The 14,659-nt window shown below is 46.9% G+C and overlaps 1 protein-coding gene and 1 long non-coding RNA gene across 2 annotated transcripts in view; one reads left to right on the forward strand and one right to left on the reverse strand.

Moving 5' to 3' along the window:
* The window catches only part of LOC138497984 (uncharacterized), a 613,371-nt gene that overhangs the window by 474,304 nt on the left and 124,408 nt on the right, over nucleotides 1–14,659 (reverse strand). The window contains exon 2 of the long non-coding RNA XR_011278680.1: nucleotides 13,473–13,577. This is a non-coding gene — a long non-coding RNA (uncharacterized lncRNA). The remainder of the gene's footprint in view (nucleotides 1–13,472; nucleotides 13,578–14,659) is intronic.
* Nucleotides 1–14,659, forward strand: part of LOC138497983 (1-phosphatidylinositol 4,5-bisphosphate phosphodiesterase gamma-1-like) — a 738,955-nt gene that overhangs the window by 436,130 nt on the left and 288,166 nt on the right. The window contains exons 10-11 of the mRNA XM_069621756.1: nucleotides 346–447; nucleotides 5,317–5,435. Coding sequence (XP_069477857.1) covers nucleotides 346–447; nucleotides 5,317–5,435 — 221 coding nt within the window. The remainder of the gene's footprint in view (nucleotides 1–345; nucleotides 448–5,316; nucleotides 5,436–14,659) is intronic.

Genomic DNA, 14,659 nt, shown 5'->3' on the forward strand with positions numbered 1-14,659 from the left:
CTGGGGCATCTTTTCTTCAGATGTCATGTCCCCCCCAACATTTTCAGCAAAGTTACTACACTGGTCTAGCCCATTTGCTGCGGCCATGATGGATTGGTTTCAGGTGGTTGTTTGCTTTCTTCACTATCACTGAGAGGGTTTGCCATCCCCGTCTGGCACATGACTGCTAAGTAGACCTGCATATTGGAGGTATCCATGGAGGATTGTTTCTTGGGAAATCTTTGACCATGTGGGCTCTGAACAGTGCCCTTCCATTGCACCAGCATGACACCCCCGCTTGTGAAGTCTGTAAATCCACCCCTGCCCAGCATGGATCACTGTGGTTTTGTTCTCGTCCATGTTTAGGAGCTGTGGGCAAACGACATTGGCAAGGTGAGGGAGCACATGTGCGTCTACATGAGGGACCCGCTGGGGGAGTTATCGGAACCCCTTTTCCAACTGGATGAGGTGAGCTATTTTCAGTGTTACTTGAGTCTAAACAGGCTGCATGGCTCTGGGTGACTGGTGTTGCCTCACTCTGCCTGTGCCCATTCCTCTCTCGCTTCCATTATTTCCTCTTTGATCTCAACTTGTTTTAGTCCTGAATCTCTTAGCACCCTCTCTCTGCTCGTTCTCTTTTTTCGACTCCTGTCCTTGTTGTTCCTTTTTCTGCTGATTCTCCTTGGCTCTGCTTCTCTTCTATTGTTTCTGTCCATTTTCCTCCTAAATTCCTTTCTCTGGCGCTCTCCTTGTTGTTGCATCCCCTGCTCATTCTCCTTTATGTTCCCTTTAACAGCTAATCTGCACTTTGTTACTTTCGCTTTTATTCTCACTGTAATTCATTTTCTCATCTCATTTACAACTTATACATTTAAATATTCTGTGTCCATCTACCTATTTCTAGTGCTCCTCTCCTCTTTGTTCCTTTTTCTATTTGTCTGTAATTACCTTTCTCTGCTCCTCTCCTTTGTTCCTTTCTCTAATCCCCTCTTCTTAATTTCCTTTCTCTGCCCTCTCTGCTTCTTTTTCTGCTTTCTATTTGTCTCTACTTTGCGTTTCTTTATTTAATGTGCTGCTCCCTTCTATGTTCATTGTTCTGCTCATTCTCCCTTTAGTTCCCTTTCTCTGCTTCTTTTCTCTCAGTTCTTTCTTCTGCTCCTCTTCTCTTTGTTCATTTTACTACTTGTTGTATGTAGTGCCCTTTCTCGGCTCCTCACCTCTTTGTTCTTTTCTCTGATCTTCTCTTCTTAGTTGCCTTTCTTAGCACCGGTTATCTTTACTCCTTGTTCATTTTTCTGCTTTCTCTTTGTCTCTACTTTGCGTCTATTTATTTAATGTACTGCTCCCTTCTACGTTTAATTTTTCTGTGCACTCTCCCTTTAGGTCCATTTCTCTGCTTCTGTTCTCTTAGTTCTTTTTTTCTGCTCCTTTCCCCTTTAGTTCCTTTTCTCTGCTCCTCTGTTCTTTGTTCCTTCTCTTACCCTCGCTTCTTAGTTCCCTTTCTGTGCTCCCATGCGCTTTGCTCCTCTGCCTGCTTCTCTTTGTCTTTGCTTTGCGTCACTTTAGTTAATATGCTGCTTCTTTCTACGTTCATTTTTCTGCTCATTCGCCCTTTAGTACCATTTATCTGCTTCTCTTCTCTTAGTTCTTTTGTCTGCTCCTCTCTCCTGTGTTCCTTTTTCTATGTGTTGTTTGTAGTTCCCGGTCTCTGCTCCTCTCCTCTTTGTTCCTTTCTCTAATCCTCTCTTCTTAGTTCCCTTTCTCTGCTCCCGTCCTCTTTTTGCTTTCTCTTTGTCTCTACTTAACGTCTCTTTATTTGATGTGCTGCTCCCTTCTACATTCATTTTTCTGCTCATTCGCCCTTTAGTTCCCTTTCTCTGCTCCTCTCCTCTTTGTTCCCTTTCTGTGCTCCTGTGCTTTTTGCTCCTCTTTCTGCTCCTTTGTCTTTGCGTCTCTTTCTTTAATATGCTGCTCCTTTCTACGTTCCTTTTTCTGCTCATTCTCCCTTTAGTTCCATTTCTCTGCTTCTGTTCTTAGTTCTTTTTTCTGCTCATTCCCCTTTAGTTCCTTTTCTCTGCTCCTCTCCTCTATGTTCCTTCCTCTTATCCTCTCTTCGTAGTTCTCTTTCTGTGCTCTCGTGCGCTTTGCTACTCTTTTTGCTTCTCTTTGTCTTTGCTTTGTGTCGCTTTATTTAATATGCTGCTCCTTTCTACTTTCATTTTTCTGCTCATTCTCCCTTTAGTTCCCTTTCTCTGCTCCTCACCTCTTTGTTCCTTTTTCTGATCCTCTCTTCTTAGTTCCCTTTCTCTGCTCTCGTCCTCTTTCTGCTTTCTCTTTGTCTCTACTTTGCGTCTCTTCATTCGATGTGCTGCTCCCTTCAAAGTTCATATTTCTGCTCATTCCCCCTTTAGTTCCATTTCTCTGCTTCTCTTCTCTTAGTTCTTTTCTCTGCTCATCTCTCCTGTGTTCCTTTTTCTATGTGTTGTTTGTAGTTCCCTTTCTCTGCTCCTCTCCTCTTTGTTCCTTTCTCTTATCCTGGCTTCTTAGTTCCCTTTCTGTGCTCCCATCCTCTTCGCTCCTCTTACTGCTTCTCTTTCTCTTTGCTTTGTGTCTCTTTATTTAATACACTGTTCCTTTCTACGTTCATCTTTCTGTTCATTCTCCCTTTAGTTCCATTTCTCTGCTTCTCTTCTCTGTTCTTTTCTCTGCTCCTCTCTCCTGTGTTCCTTTTTCTATGTGTTGTTTGTAGTTCACTTTCTCTGCTCCTCTCCTCTTTGTTCCCTTTTCTATTTGTCTGTAGTTCCCTTTCTCTGCTCCTCTCCTCTTTGTTCCTTGCGCTGATCCTCTTTTCTTAGTTCCCTTTCTCTGCTTCTCTCCTCTTAGTTCCTTTCTCTAATCCTCGCTTCTTAGATCCCTTTCTGTGCTCCCGTCCTCTTCGCTCCTCTTTCTGCTTTTCTTTTGCTTTGCTCTGCGTCTCTTTATTTACTACACTGCTCCTTTCTACATTCATTTTTTTGCTCATTCTCCCTTTAGTTCCCTTTCTCTGCTCCTCACCTCTTTGTTCCTTTTTCTGATCCTCTCTTCTTAGTTCCCTTTCTCTGCTCTCGTCCTCTTTCTGCTTTCTCTTTGTCTCTACTTTGCGTCTCTTCATTCGATGTGCTGCTCCCTTCAAAGTTCATATTTCTGCTCATTCCCCCTTTAGTTCCATTTCTCTGCTTCTCTTCTCTTAGTTCTTTTCTCTGCTCATCTCTCCTGTGTTCCTTTTTCTATGTGTTGTTTGTAGTTCCCTTTCTCTGCTCCTCTCCTCTTTGTTCCTTTCTCTTATCCTTGCTTCTTAGTTCCCTTTCTGTGCTCCCATCCTCTTCACTCCTCTTACTGCTTCTCTTTCTCTTTGCTTTGTGTCTCTTTATTTAATACACTGTTCCTTTCTACGTTCATCTTTCTGTTCATTCTCCCTTTAGTTCCATTTCTCTGCTTCTCTTCTCTGTTCTTTTCTCTGCTCCTCTCTCCTGTGTTCCTTTTTCTATGTGTTGTTTGTAGTTCACTTTCTCTGCTCCTCTCCTCTTTGTTCCCTTTTCTATTTGTCTGTAGTTCCCTTTCTCTGCTCCTCTCCTCTTTGTTCCTTGCGCTGATCCTCTTTTCTTAGTTCCCTTTCTCTGCTTCTCTCCTCTTAGTTCCTTTCTCTAATCCTCGCTTCTTAGATCCCTTTCTGTGCTCCCGTCCTCTTCGCTCCTCTTTCTGCTTTTCTTTTGCTTTGCTCTGCGTCTCTTTATATACTACACTGCTCCTTTCTACATTCATTTTTCTGCTCATTCTCCCTTTAGTTCCGTTTCCATGCCTCTGTTGTCTTTATTTTTTCATCCCACTTTCCATGTCATTTTCTTTCTCTGACCCTCTACTTGTTGTTGCTTTCCCTGCTCAACCACTGTTTTTCCCTTTAGCAACTCATTTCCTTTTTGCTCCTTAATCTGTTATTCTCCCTGTAATTCCCTTTCATCTCTGCCCCTATACATTTTCATTTAGAATTCTCTGTCTCATTACCCTACTTGTGCACATTGTTTACTGCTACCAGGGGAAATGAAATTAGAGGACAATAAAAAGGGAATTAAGAGTCAGAGGGGCAGAGTAAAGGAAGTATGGGAGCAGAGGAAAGTAACTAGGGAACATAAAATAAAGAGTATCATTTAAGCTTTCCTTTCACCTCGCCCCTCCTCCTAACTCACTTTTTTCTGCTCCTCTTAGTTACCTTTGTTGTTTATATGTTTTCTGCTCATCTCACTCCTCATTTTCTCTTTGTGTTCCTTTCAGTCCTTCCTCTCGCTGCTCCTTCAACTCTCAGGCATCTTTCCTAATCCTATCCACTTACATGAAGGGGCCTGCAACCTTTGGCTCGCCAGATATTTTGGACTATGACTTCCATCAGCCCTAGCCAGCATATTCAATGGTCAGGGATCATGGGAGTCATAGTTCAAAACATCTGGAGAGCTGCAGGTTGCAGAACCTGCATATGATTTCCCTTGTTCCACTCCTTTGTTGTTCCTTTCTTCCTCTGCTTCATCCTCACCATCCTCGCTCCCTCTCTTTGCACCTCAAGCTCTTGATCTCTTTCCTCTGCCGCTCCCAGTCTTTTGTCATTTAGCTATGTGTCTCTTCTTTCTCTAAGATCCTTTTCTCTGCTGCTTGCCCTGGTTAACTCGCTCATTTTTCGTCTCTCTCTCCTCTTCTCGTCTCCGTGCATGTTATGGCCTTCAAGTCCTCTCCTTCACTTTTTTTATATGTTTGTTCTGTCTTTTGTCTCCAGAGCCAGCCTTAGGGCAGGGCCGTTTGGGCGACCGCCCGGGGCACCATTAGCCCCCGCCATGGCAGCTTGGGAAAGTCTTTCAAGGTCTTGCCCGAGCTGGCTTGGTGGAAGAAGTCGCAGCAGGCGCCCTATTGAAATTAAATGCACCCATTCTCTGGAGCGGAGCACCTTCAATAACACTAAGGCGCTGATGCTTTTGCCTATTGAAAAATGTGGCTCTCCCCCGCCCCTTGCATGTCATGGGGCACACAGGGGGAGGTAGGACACCACATTTTTGTTTTTTCACCCGTAGGGCCGGCCCTGTCTGTCTCCCTTTGTTTTTCCTTGATTTTGCATCTTTTAATATTTGCCTTTTGTATACTTTGCAACCTTGCAATCATTACATTTGGGTGCCCCCGCCCCTTCGACTGTTTCTTGCTTTCAAGCTGTATTACAAAGCAGACATGTGAACACTGTATTTGGATGGAATAGACACATAAGGTGACAGGACCCATGATTCCCTTGCTTCTTCATTGCCTTTATCCTCCTCCCTTTAGTTTCTGACATACCTGTTCTCGCGAGAGAATATGCTGATGGACTCCAAGTACGAGCGCGTGGCTCCAGAGGACATGAACTACCCACTGTCTCAATACTGGATTTCCTCCTCCCACAACACGTAAGTTCTAGCCCCTCCCATAATATCGCGTTATAGACTGAGGGAGAGGCTGTTATTGCGGGATAATGACCCATGCCTAAGGCATAAGCTGGTGAAGGTGTTTACATGGGGGTAATAGCCATAAAGGTTTTGGAGTTGTGGTGCCACACGAAAACATGTTAATTTGAAAGTATGATTACATTTAATGTTGTTTTATTTAGTCATATTTAAATAAGTTGTCTTTATAAGGTAAGAATTTTATTTGTAAATTTGGTTGAATTGGAATAATATTAGCATGAGGTTGCATTAGGTGCAATATTAAAGTGAACTGGATTTCTTTTTTTGTAAAGTGAAAGCATTGTTCCATGTTTTAGCTTTTACTTTGGTGTGTTAAGTTAGGTTCAATTGTCATGTTGAAAGAAACTTTACACGGAAATTGAACTGCTGTTTAGTCCCTTGGTGCTTCTGAAGTCAATGTCAGAAATGCAGTCAATACCAATAGTTATTGATTACATTCTGTGCATTCTGATTGGGTGAGCAGAGGTCAATAACGATTTCCATGTGCTAATAACACATACAGGCTGTTGGAGCTTGTTGGGATTCATCACCCTAATGCAGTGGTCAAAGTGACCGGGGGCTGTCGGAGCGGGGCTCATCTACTTTTTTAAATTACCTTTTACAGCTCCTATACTTTTATTTTAAAAAGAAACCGTTCCGGAATGGTTTCGTTTTAAAATAAAAGTGTAGGAAGAAGTTGAATCTTGCACTTTCTGTGCACTGCACTGAATGTCCTCTTAAACAGAAAGTGTAAGTGTTTGGGTGGGTGTATTGTGTGTGGGAGGGGGCGTGGTAATTGGGTTTGTGGGGAGTGGGTGCAGGCCAGCAGGGAACATAGTTATGATATGATATGATATGATATGGCATTTATAACGTGCCTATACACAAGTGTTTCAAGGCGCGACGGGGAAAGGGAGGGGGAACAAGGGAAGACAGACAACGATCTTACTAGGCCCAGTGTCATTCAGATCGCGCAAGTGCATGGGAAGGGGGAAAGGGAAATGTGCGAGAGGGAAGGGAGGGGGGAAAGTGCAGTACATGGGATAGTAGAATAAATAAGATAGTAAAACGGCCAGAGGTGGCAAGTGCAAGGTAAATGCATACGTAAGTGCTGGTAGGGAGACTGTAGGGATACAGAAAACAGTCACGAGGTGCAAGGGTTGCCGGGGAGGCAGTGCAAGTGTGCTAATGGCGGGGCCTGGTCCCGAGATCAGAAGGGTGGCCAGGCAACCAGTGGAGTATCAGCCAGGAATTCAGCAGGGGGGAGGGGGAGAGAAAGCAGAAGCAAAGAGGAAGTTTTTGAGGTGCTTCCGGAGAGATCTATCACCAACTCGTTGCTTGGAGAAGTGACTGACCCTGAGGGAGTTGGAGGCGGAGGAGCGAAGAGCTCGAGAAGGAAGATATTTAGGAAGAGAGAGTTGAAGGTATTGCGGCCCCTAGCCCCAGAAGGCCTTGTGGACAATGCAGAGGGTTTTGAACTTAATCCTCGCAGCCACTGGGAGCCAGTGCAGAGATTTCAATCCAGGAGAGATTCGATCCCGGGGCTTGAGGCCAAGGACAAGTCTCGCAGTCCTGTTGTAGATGAGGTGCAGCAGGCGGAGAGTAGAGGCAGGAAGTTTTAGATTGAGGCTGTTACAGTAGTCCAGCCTAGAGAGCACCAGGGGTCTGGAGACAGTGAGCTTCTGGGGGAAGGAGAGGAAAGGAAGAATACCTCTGAGGAGGTGTAGCTGGTAGTGTGACTTCTTAGAGACATCAGAGATGTGAGGAGAGAAGGAGAGTGTGGAGTCGATGGTGACCCCAAGGTTTTTAGCCTTGCAGGTGGGAGCAGGAAGAGGGCCAAGAGAGGCCGGCCAGAGAGCTGCAGGGAAGGAGGGAGTGGGTGTGCTGATGAGTAGAATCTCAGTCTTACTGGCATTAAGGCAGAGGTCATTGGCGGCACACCACTCCTGTATAGAAGACAGACAGTCAGAGATGAGTGAGGGAGAGGTGGAGGCCGAGGGTAGCCTGAAAATGAGCTGGGTATCATCCGCATAGCATGGAAAATTGGGACAGAAAGCGGCGATGCGGTGGGCAAGGAGTGCCAGGTATTGGTTGAACAGCCTGGGAGAGAGGTTAGATCCATGGGGGATACCAGAGGTAGAGACAAGATATCGGAGAGGAAGGACCCAAGTTGGACCTGGGAGGGTCGGTCGGAAAGGAAAGAAGTCAATCATGCCAGAGCCTGACCAGTGATACCCAGGTTATCACAGAGACGGTTGAGCAGGATGGCATGGTTGACAATGTCAAAGGCAGAAGAGAGATCAAGCAAGATGAGGACACACGGGTTGTTAGAGTCAAGGCTGGAGAGCAGGTCTTCACGGATGTTCAGGAGAGCAGTTTCCATGTTTCTGGCCGCTCTGAAGCCAGACTGATGGTCATGAAGACAACCAACAGATTCGGTATGGAGATTAAACTGGGAGATGGCCATTTTCTCCAGGAGCTTGCCCAGGAAGGGAGTGATGGAGATTGGACGATAGTTAGCCGGACAGGAGGGGTCGACTGAGGGTTTCTTAAGAAGAGGGTGCCCAAGAGAGTGCTTCAGGGGGGATGGGAAGACTCCGATGGCGAAGGAGTGATTGCAGAAATCAGCCAGTGAAGGAGCCAGAGTGTCGATGTGGTCCTTGATAGTTTTGGAAGAACAGGGGTGAACCTGTTTTGACGAGACTTTCATAGATCGGACTTGTCTAGAAACCACGTCTGCTTAGAAGAGGGGAAAAGGCTGAGAAGGGGGCGGGGGCTGCAGAAGGGGCAGAGGAAGAGCAGAGAATAGAGGGAGGGAGGCGATAGGGGGAGAGTGAGGACAGGATGTCCTGAGTTTTAGAAATGAAATGGGATGCCAGTGCCGTGCAGAGGGCCTGGGAAGGGACAGGAGAGGTAGAGACTGCGGCAGGATTGGCCAGTTCCTTGAAGATTTGAAAGAGTTCAGCCGAGTTGTTAGATGCCGCAGAGATGCGGGCTTGAATCTTCCTCACTCTTCTTGGTGAGGAGGGAGAGCCGGTATTGCCTTTGCAGCAGGCGGCAGGCCAGTTTGTCTGAGGATGAACATGAAGCACGCCATTTCCTCTCGGCCACCCTGCACTTGTGTTTCAGGGTGCCGAGGTCTGAGTCATACCAGGAGTTACACTTGGCTTTTGGCTTCAGGCGGATTGTCATGACAGAGGCAAGGATATCAAGAGTATCACATTTAGAGGAGTGGAGCGTGGAGAGGGCTGTGTCGGGGTGAGAGTCAGCCAAAGGGCAAGGAGGTGGTGAGAAGGTGGTGGCGAAAGCCTCAACTGACACGCACTTCATGGGTCAGATGACCGAGAAGGTGGGTGGCAGTGATGGAGGGGGCTTGGCCTGAGGGGTAGGGAGGGTGAGGTGGGAGGATAGGAGAAAGTGATCACTCCAGGAGAGAGGAGTGGAGAGATGGACAGACAGGGAAAGGTCTGATGAGATCAGAACATCGAGAGTGTGTCCTGCAGAAAGAGTCGGGCCAGAGGGGAGAATGGTGAGTGAGAGAGAGTCACAGAGGTCACGAAAGAGACCAGAGGGGGGACAGGAGGCATCCAGGTGGATGTTGAAGTCTCCCAGAAGGAGGAGTTGAGTGGTTGAGGCCAGGAGTGAAGAGGAGAGGTCCGCCCACTCAGAGAGGAAGGAAGAAATCTGACCAGGTGGCTGATAGATAGTAGCCACATAAGGGGAATGGCCAGGGGAGAGAGAGAGCCTGCAGACAAGGCATTCAAAAGAGGAGTAGGTCTGCGTAGGAATGACAGAGGCAAGAATCCACTCAGGGAAGATAAGGGTTACACCCCCACCAGAGCGTTGGGCCTGGGCGCGGATATGATCTTGAAGCCGTCAGGTAGTAGTGTGTCAAAGCTGGTGACAGAGCTGGCTGTGAACCATGTCTCAGTGAGACCGATGACATCAAGGTCAAGTTCTTCAAGGAGGCGGCAGATATCGGAGGAATGTTTGACAGCAGAGCGAGAGTTAAGAGTGGCAATGTGGAGAAGGTTGCCATCCTTGAAGGACTTCCAGGGAGGGGTACAGATCAGAGGTACACCCTGCGGAGGTGTAGAAGGAGCCCAAGAGGGGGCAGAGAGGGAGGGGGAGAGCAAGGTAGCCAAGGAAAGGGGATGGGGGACAGCAGGAGAAGAAAGGAAGTTGATGAGGCGCGGGAAGCGCCTATCAAAGAGGTGCAGGTTGGCCTGAGGGCCTTGGACCAAGACGGTCTCATTAGAGTAAACATTAATGATGACCTTAGAGGAATGGAAGGAGGCCAGGGGTGCGTCCCAGCGGGTGCCACCATTACTGTGAAAAGAGGAGAAAGGAGAGAGCACATAGACTATATGAAGGGTCCATAAGTCAGGTGAAGTCCCGACAAAGAGGATGTCGGTGAGAGTTTCCTTGGAGGAGGCACTGGTGTAGGTGTCAGCAATAGGGAGGCCTGGGTTGGAGACCAGGATGTCCTTTTTAAACTTCTTCCTACCAGATTTAGTGAGGAGAGCAGGATAGTTGATAGAGAAGAGATAGGAGGAACAGAGAGCAATATTTCCTTTTGTACACTTCGACCACTGCCCTAATGCCAGCTTCGTTCATCACCTCTTGCACTAAGTCATCACCACTTTCTACATTAAGCAGCCACAGCAAAGATATACGAGTTTGTTCAATCCCTTTATAGCTCTTGCCAGAAATGGGCCTACCCATGTATTTGATTATACTTGTGGATATTTTTTATAACCGCTTGCCCACAAATCCTCAGGGCCGCATATGCTACGTTTGCTCTGTAAAATGGGTATTTCTTTCTGGAGTGTGGTGAGCCGATTGCAAAAATTTGGGATTTGAATGCGTCCCATTCTATTCCCAACGTGCTAGGCATACCTTTACTCGGGTGTAGGAATGTCTCCATTTCAGTAGCAAAGTCTTGCCCAAACACTGGGCCCAACAGTCCTGTTATTGAAGGCGCTACGTTGGTATGTGCGCACGGTCTGACTGAATGGACAACAACCTAACAAGACTCTGGTCCGTGTTTCTCCTCAACTGGCCAGTGCTGTCTCTATGTGACGCAGATTGTCTACTGTGGCAGTATAGGTAAAAAGCCTACACGCATCTGTTACGCCACCATAATCAATGAGCAGTCACAAGGTTTCGGCCATTTTAGTTAGTGCCTTTGCTACTTCTCTCGAGCTGTCCATTTTAGGGTCCTAGACAATGTTTAAACCCCCAAGCCATACAATCCCAGCTTCCAATAGTCAGCGGTAGGCCTACTTGCTCAAATAATTCTGCAGCCACAAATGTTGACGAGCAGTATGTTTTGTTGCAAAATTTAAAAAAACTAGGATCACCACATATAAATCACCCTAGGGATGCACCTCATGGAGAAAGCCATCAGAGCGATTAACTATCAGCGGTCATGGAAAGTGATGGGAGGGACTCACCCCCACCCTATGTGCAGTATTGACCTCAAAGGGTGCTTTCTTCTGCCAATTATTGCAACTTTCCCTTATGAGTGATAAGGATATGATCAATTTACGAATGTGGTACCTGTTCACAGAAACGTGTTACGAAATTATGGGAGTGACCAACCCCAAATCTAGGCCACCACCACCTTCAGAGGCCAGCCCGGGGTCCATAAACGAATAATGATGAGGAGTACCATTCAGGTAAGAGTCTGTAAGAGTGCTCTGCACTGAAATCAGCAGTGAGTGCCCTTCAATAGAACGCTAGTCATTTCCAGCTCTCCCACTGGAGCACAGAGCTCAAGCCTGCCAGTGCTCCCTGCCTCCCACAGTTCTCAGACTGTGGGTCTTATCCTTCACAGTGAAATGTTCCAAATGGTCCCTCGGTTGCTGTTCTTCAGTATCTCCAGCTGAAGGCCATGTGCCAGGGCCAATAGCAATGCACTGCCACAGTATGCCCGCCCTCTGGGCACTAAGGACTGTTCCCAGCTAAGCATTAACAGGAATGTCGCCACCATCTTGAATCCTTGAGGGACTCAGCCACCCGATAACATGCTACAAGTCAGCTGCAATTGCTCGTACACCCGGGTCCCAGTGGCCAATCACGCCCTGGATTCCAATGTGTCTTTAGGCCATTGCCAGGGCTGTGGTGAGGCTGGGAAGACGTGATACGTAGTTGCGGGGAAGCTGAAAGGAAGCTGAGTCTTTTGCTTCCATTTCTGACCTTGTCCAACCTCTGCCCCCCATAGAATTTTGTCATGGTCTTTGATATGCTGGCTAGAGAGGTTTTCTCGTCTTACTGTGTAAATAAACTTTTACTATAGGGTTAGTGAGCCCTTTATCTCGAAGGCTGGCTATGGCATTATCATCAAAATCCCAGGACAACGCGATTGGAATTCTCTCAAACAAGATGGCTTATTTGGTGGCCCAAGTCGACACGTGATCTCAGCCCATTTCGCTCTGGGCAAGAACCAGCTGACACTCAACGCTTGCCAAGGGTCGATGGACCCTACTGGGCCAACGGCTAAATAAGCACCAAGTCTTAACTAATGCCACACCTGATGACCAATGGGGAGGAATCTTGCAAGGACACTGTAAGGACACTGTATGGAAGTGTGCACTGTGCTCTTTCTGTCACCTTTCAGGTGCACTGAACATACATTAACATTGACTCAAGAACCTCGCAACAAAGAAATCCACTGTGTGGACGGAAAGAACGAGATCACTCTCCACCGCCGCCTTATCAATCATCCCTTAGTTGTGGCATATGGCATGCCTCCAAGTGTGTTTCAGATATCTCTTCTGCGGTACCTCTGTGAGGCGCTAGTCTCTCAGTAAGTATAGTTAGATAATCATGACAGAATCATGTTCTTGTAAATCCACATGTCTTTATTGTCTCAGTTGCCCATATGTTGACACGTGTTTCGACCGTGCTTAGGGCGCTGCACCAAAGGTCCCACGTCCATGTGGTTACTGTGGTGGAACCTTACCGCACACCGGTCACTGCTCGGCTAGAGGGACTGAGTGTTCCAAGTGTGGTCACATTAACCTCTTTGCGAAGACATGCTGATCCGGAAGCAATCCAATTGTGGCAAGAAAAGCTGGTCCCTGCCAATAGTAGGTACAGCAGATGTCGGCGATGCCGGAAGTTGACCCTGATGCCTCTGCAGATAAACACAAGGTATTCCTGATCTCCGTCCGAGGCAGCAAGCAAGGTAGACTTTGCCAGCCCTATCGCAGGATCTTGATCTTTGGCAATCCCTTGCCCCCACTCATTGACACAGCCCTCCGTGAATGTCATAGGCAGGGTGCCTCTCGTGTTTTATGGCCTTATTCAGTAGACTCATGTCGATGCACGCCTGATCTGGTTGTTTGGCTTTCCAACTCATTACAATAGGTGACACTCATGGGGTCGGCTGCTACACCTTTTCCATGAACCCATTGCTTGCCACCTTGCACAGTCCTCTTCACTTTGAGGTGAAGATGAAAAGGCTGGTGTTTTAGGGTTATAGGCTGCACAGTTTTGTTGATTTTCCGGTGCACCTCGTAACTTCTAAGGCATCCCCTGCCACGAAACAACACATCACATTCGTGCATGAGGTCTTTTAGTCCCTCCTCATGAACGTCAAAACCCAAGTCGGTTAACTGCAGGTCCTCAGCCATGTCGCAACTGAGGAGTGTGGTTGTGTCTGCTGGCATCACATACACTTGTCCCACTACTTGGATATCGCCATGTTGGAAGTCAGTGGGAGCCGCACCTGCCAAGAGAATTGCAAATATCTTCACCATGGTGGGCTTAAGTTGAGGTCTCTGTCACAGCAACCTTGCGAGACCTCAACTCAAGCCCACCATGGTGAAGAAATGTGCGTTCAGAGGAGAGACACACAAAGGGCCCTGGGTAGGTAGGTGAGAGGTGGGGCAGGTGAAAGGTTGGGCTTTTGAGCAGTGAACATTGGTTTCGTCTGGGTACGGTAACTAGGCATTTTAGGGGAAATGTTGCAATAACGTCTATTTTTTAGCCTACCGTTTGAGTGTTTGGTGTCCGACCCTTATCCTTTATTCACTGTGTCCTCGCCATGTCTTGCTGCAAATGGAATCATGAAGGACTGGAACCGCCTGTTCTTCAAACCTGCAAATAATGATGGCAAGATAGGTTTCAAAGTTCAAAATATATGTATTTGAAAAGAAATACATTGGTTAACTTTCCCAGACCTAGTAAACACTTTAACCCCCTGCAACCAATTAACCATGCATGGCATAGATTGATGAAATCTAACTGTCTGGATTAGTGGCCCAAAAATGCCTGCTTCCCCACCCCCTCTCCAACTTAAATCAATTAGATTTCAGCTGGTGTTTGGAAAATGGCCATAGTTTGTTGTGCAGAGCTAGGATATCAATGTTCAGCACATAAATCCCCACATGGACATGTTCTTATTAGGAGGGACAGGAAGGACCAAGGTGATGACTTTGGTTATTTTCAAAGTTAATGGGCCTCATTGCAAAACTCGCTTACTGTTCCCGCCACTTGCAATTAAGCAAACTCCACCTGATAACAAGTGGCAGGATGGTGGGGTTACACCCCATTTTAGAGTCTGTAGGATTCCATAAAGATTTTGGAGGAATTGCTGTGTGTGGTAATTACGCCACCATAATTCCTCCCGCGCAGTGTTGATGTGCGCTCCCCTGCAGTGCAGACAAACTTGTAGTGTGGCGGTGCTGTACAAGTAGTGGTAATACTGTTACTGACACTTTTGTACTGCACCGCCATATCTTTAGGTATGCGCGGTATCGCGTTGATTCATCCCCAAAGGTTTTTTTTTTAAATAATTTGTTTCGACGAAATAATTCAGAGAAAACGAATCGCAATCTATGGGGGTCGGAGGGGGGGTAGGGGATTACAAGGGCTGGGGAGTGGTCCGGGCAGGGTGTAGGTGCTTGAGGAGGAACCCCCCACATACAAAAAATTTGATCCGTTTTTGCGTCATCAAAAAAAATGTATTTAAAAAAGCTCATGTCGAAGTAGGGACATAGAACCAGTAGCGCACTACAATTGTGATTTTAGTGTACATAGTGAGAAGGGATTTTGCAGTGAAAATGCTGTCAAGGGCATGAAAAAGTGTGCAAAAAAAATAAATAAGAAAGCAACCCTGCCATGTCCTCCTGTCAGGGGTGTTCCTAGAAAGCACCGGTTTGGAACACAAATAAAACTAG

This window comes from Ambystoma mexicanum, chromosome 5q (assembly GCF_040938575.1).
Source record: "Ambystoma mexicanum isolate Mex_15411 chromosome 5q, UKY_AmexF1_1, whole genome shotgun sequence".
NCBI lineage: Eukaryota > Metazoa > Chordata > Amphibia > Caudata > Ambystomatidae > Ambystoma > Ambystoma mexicanum.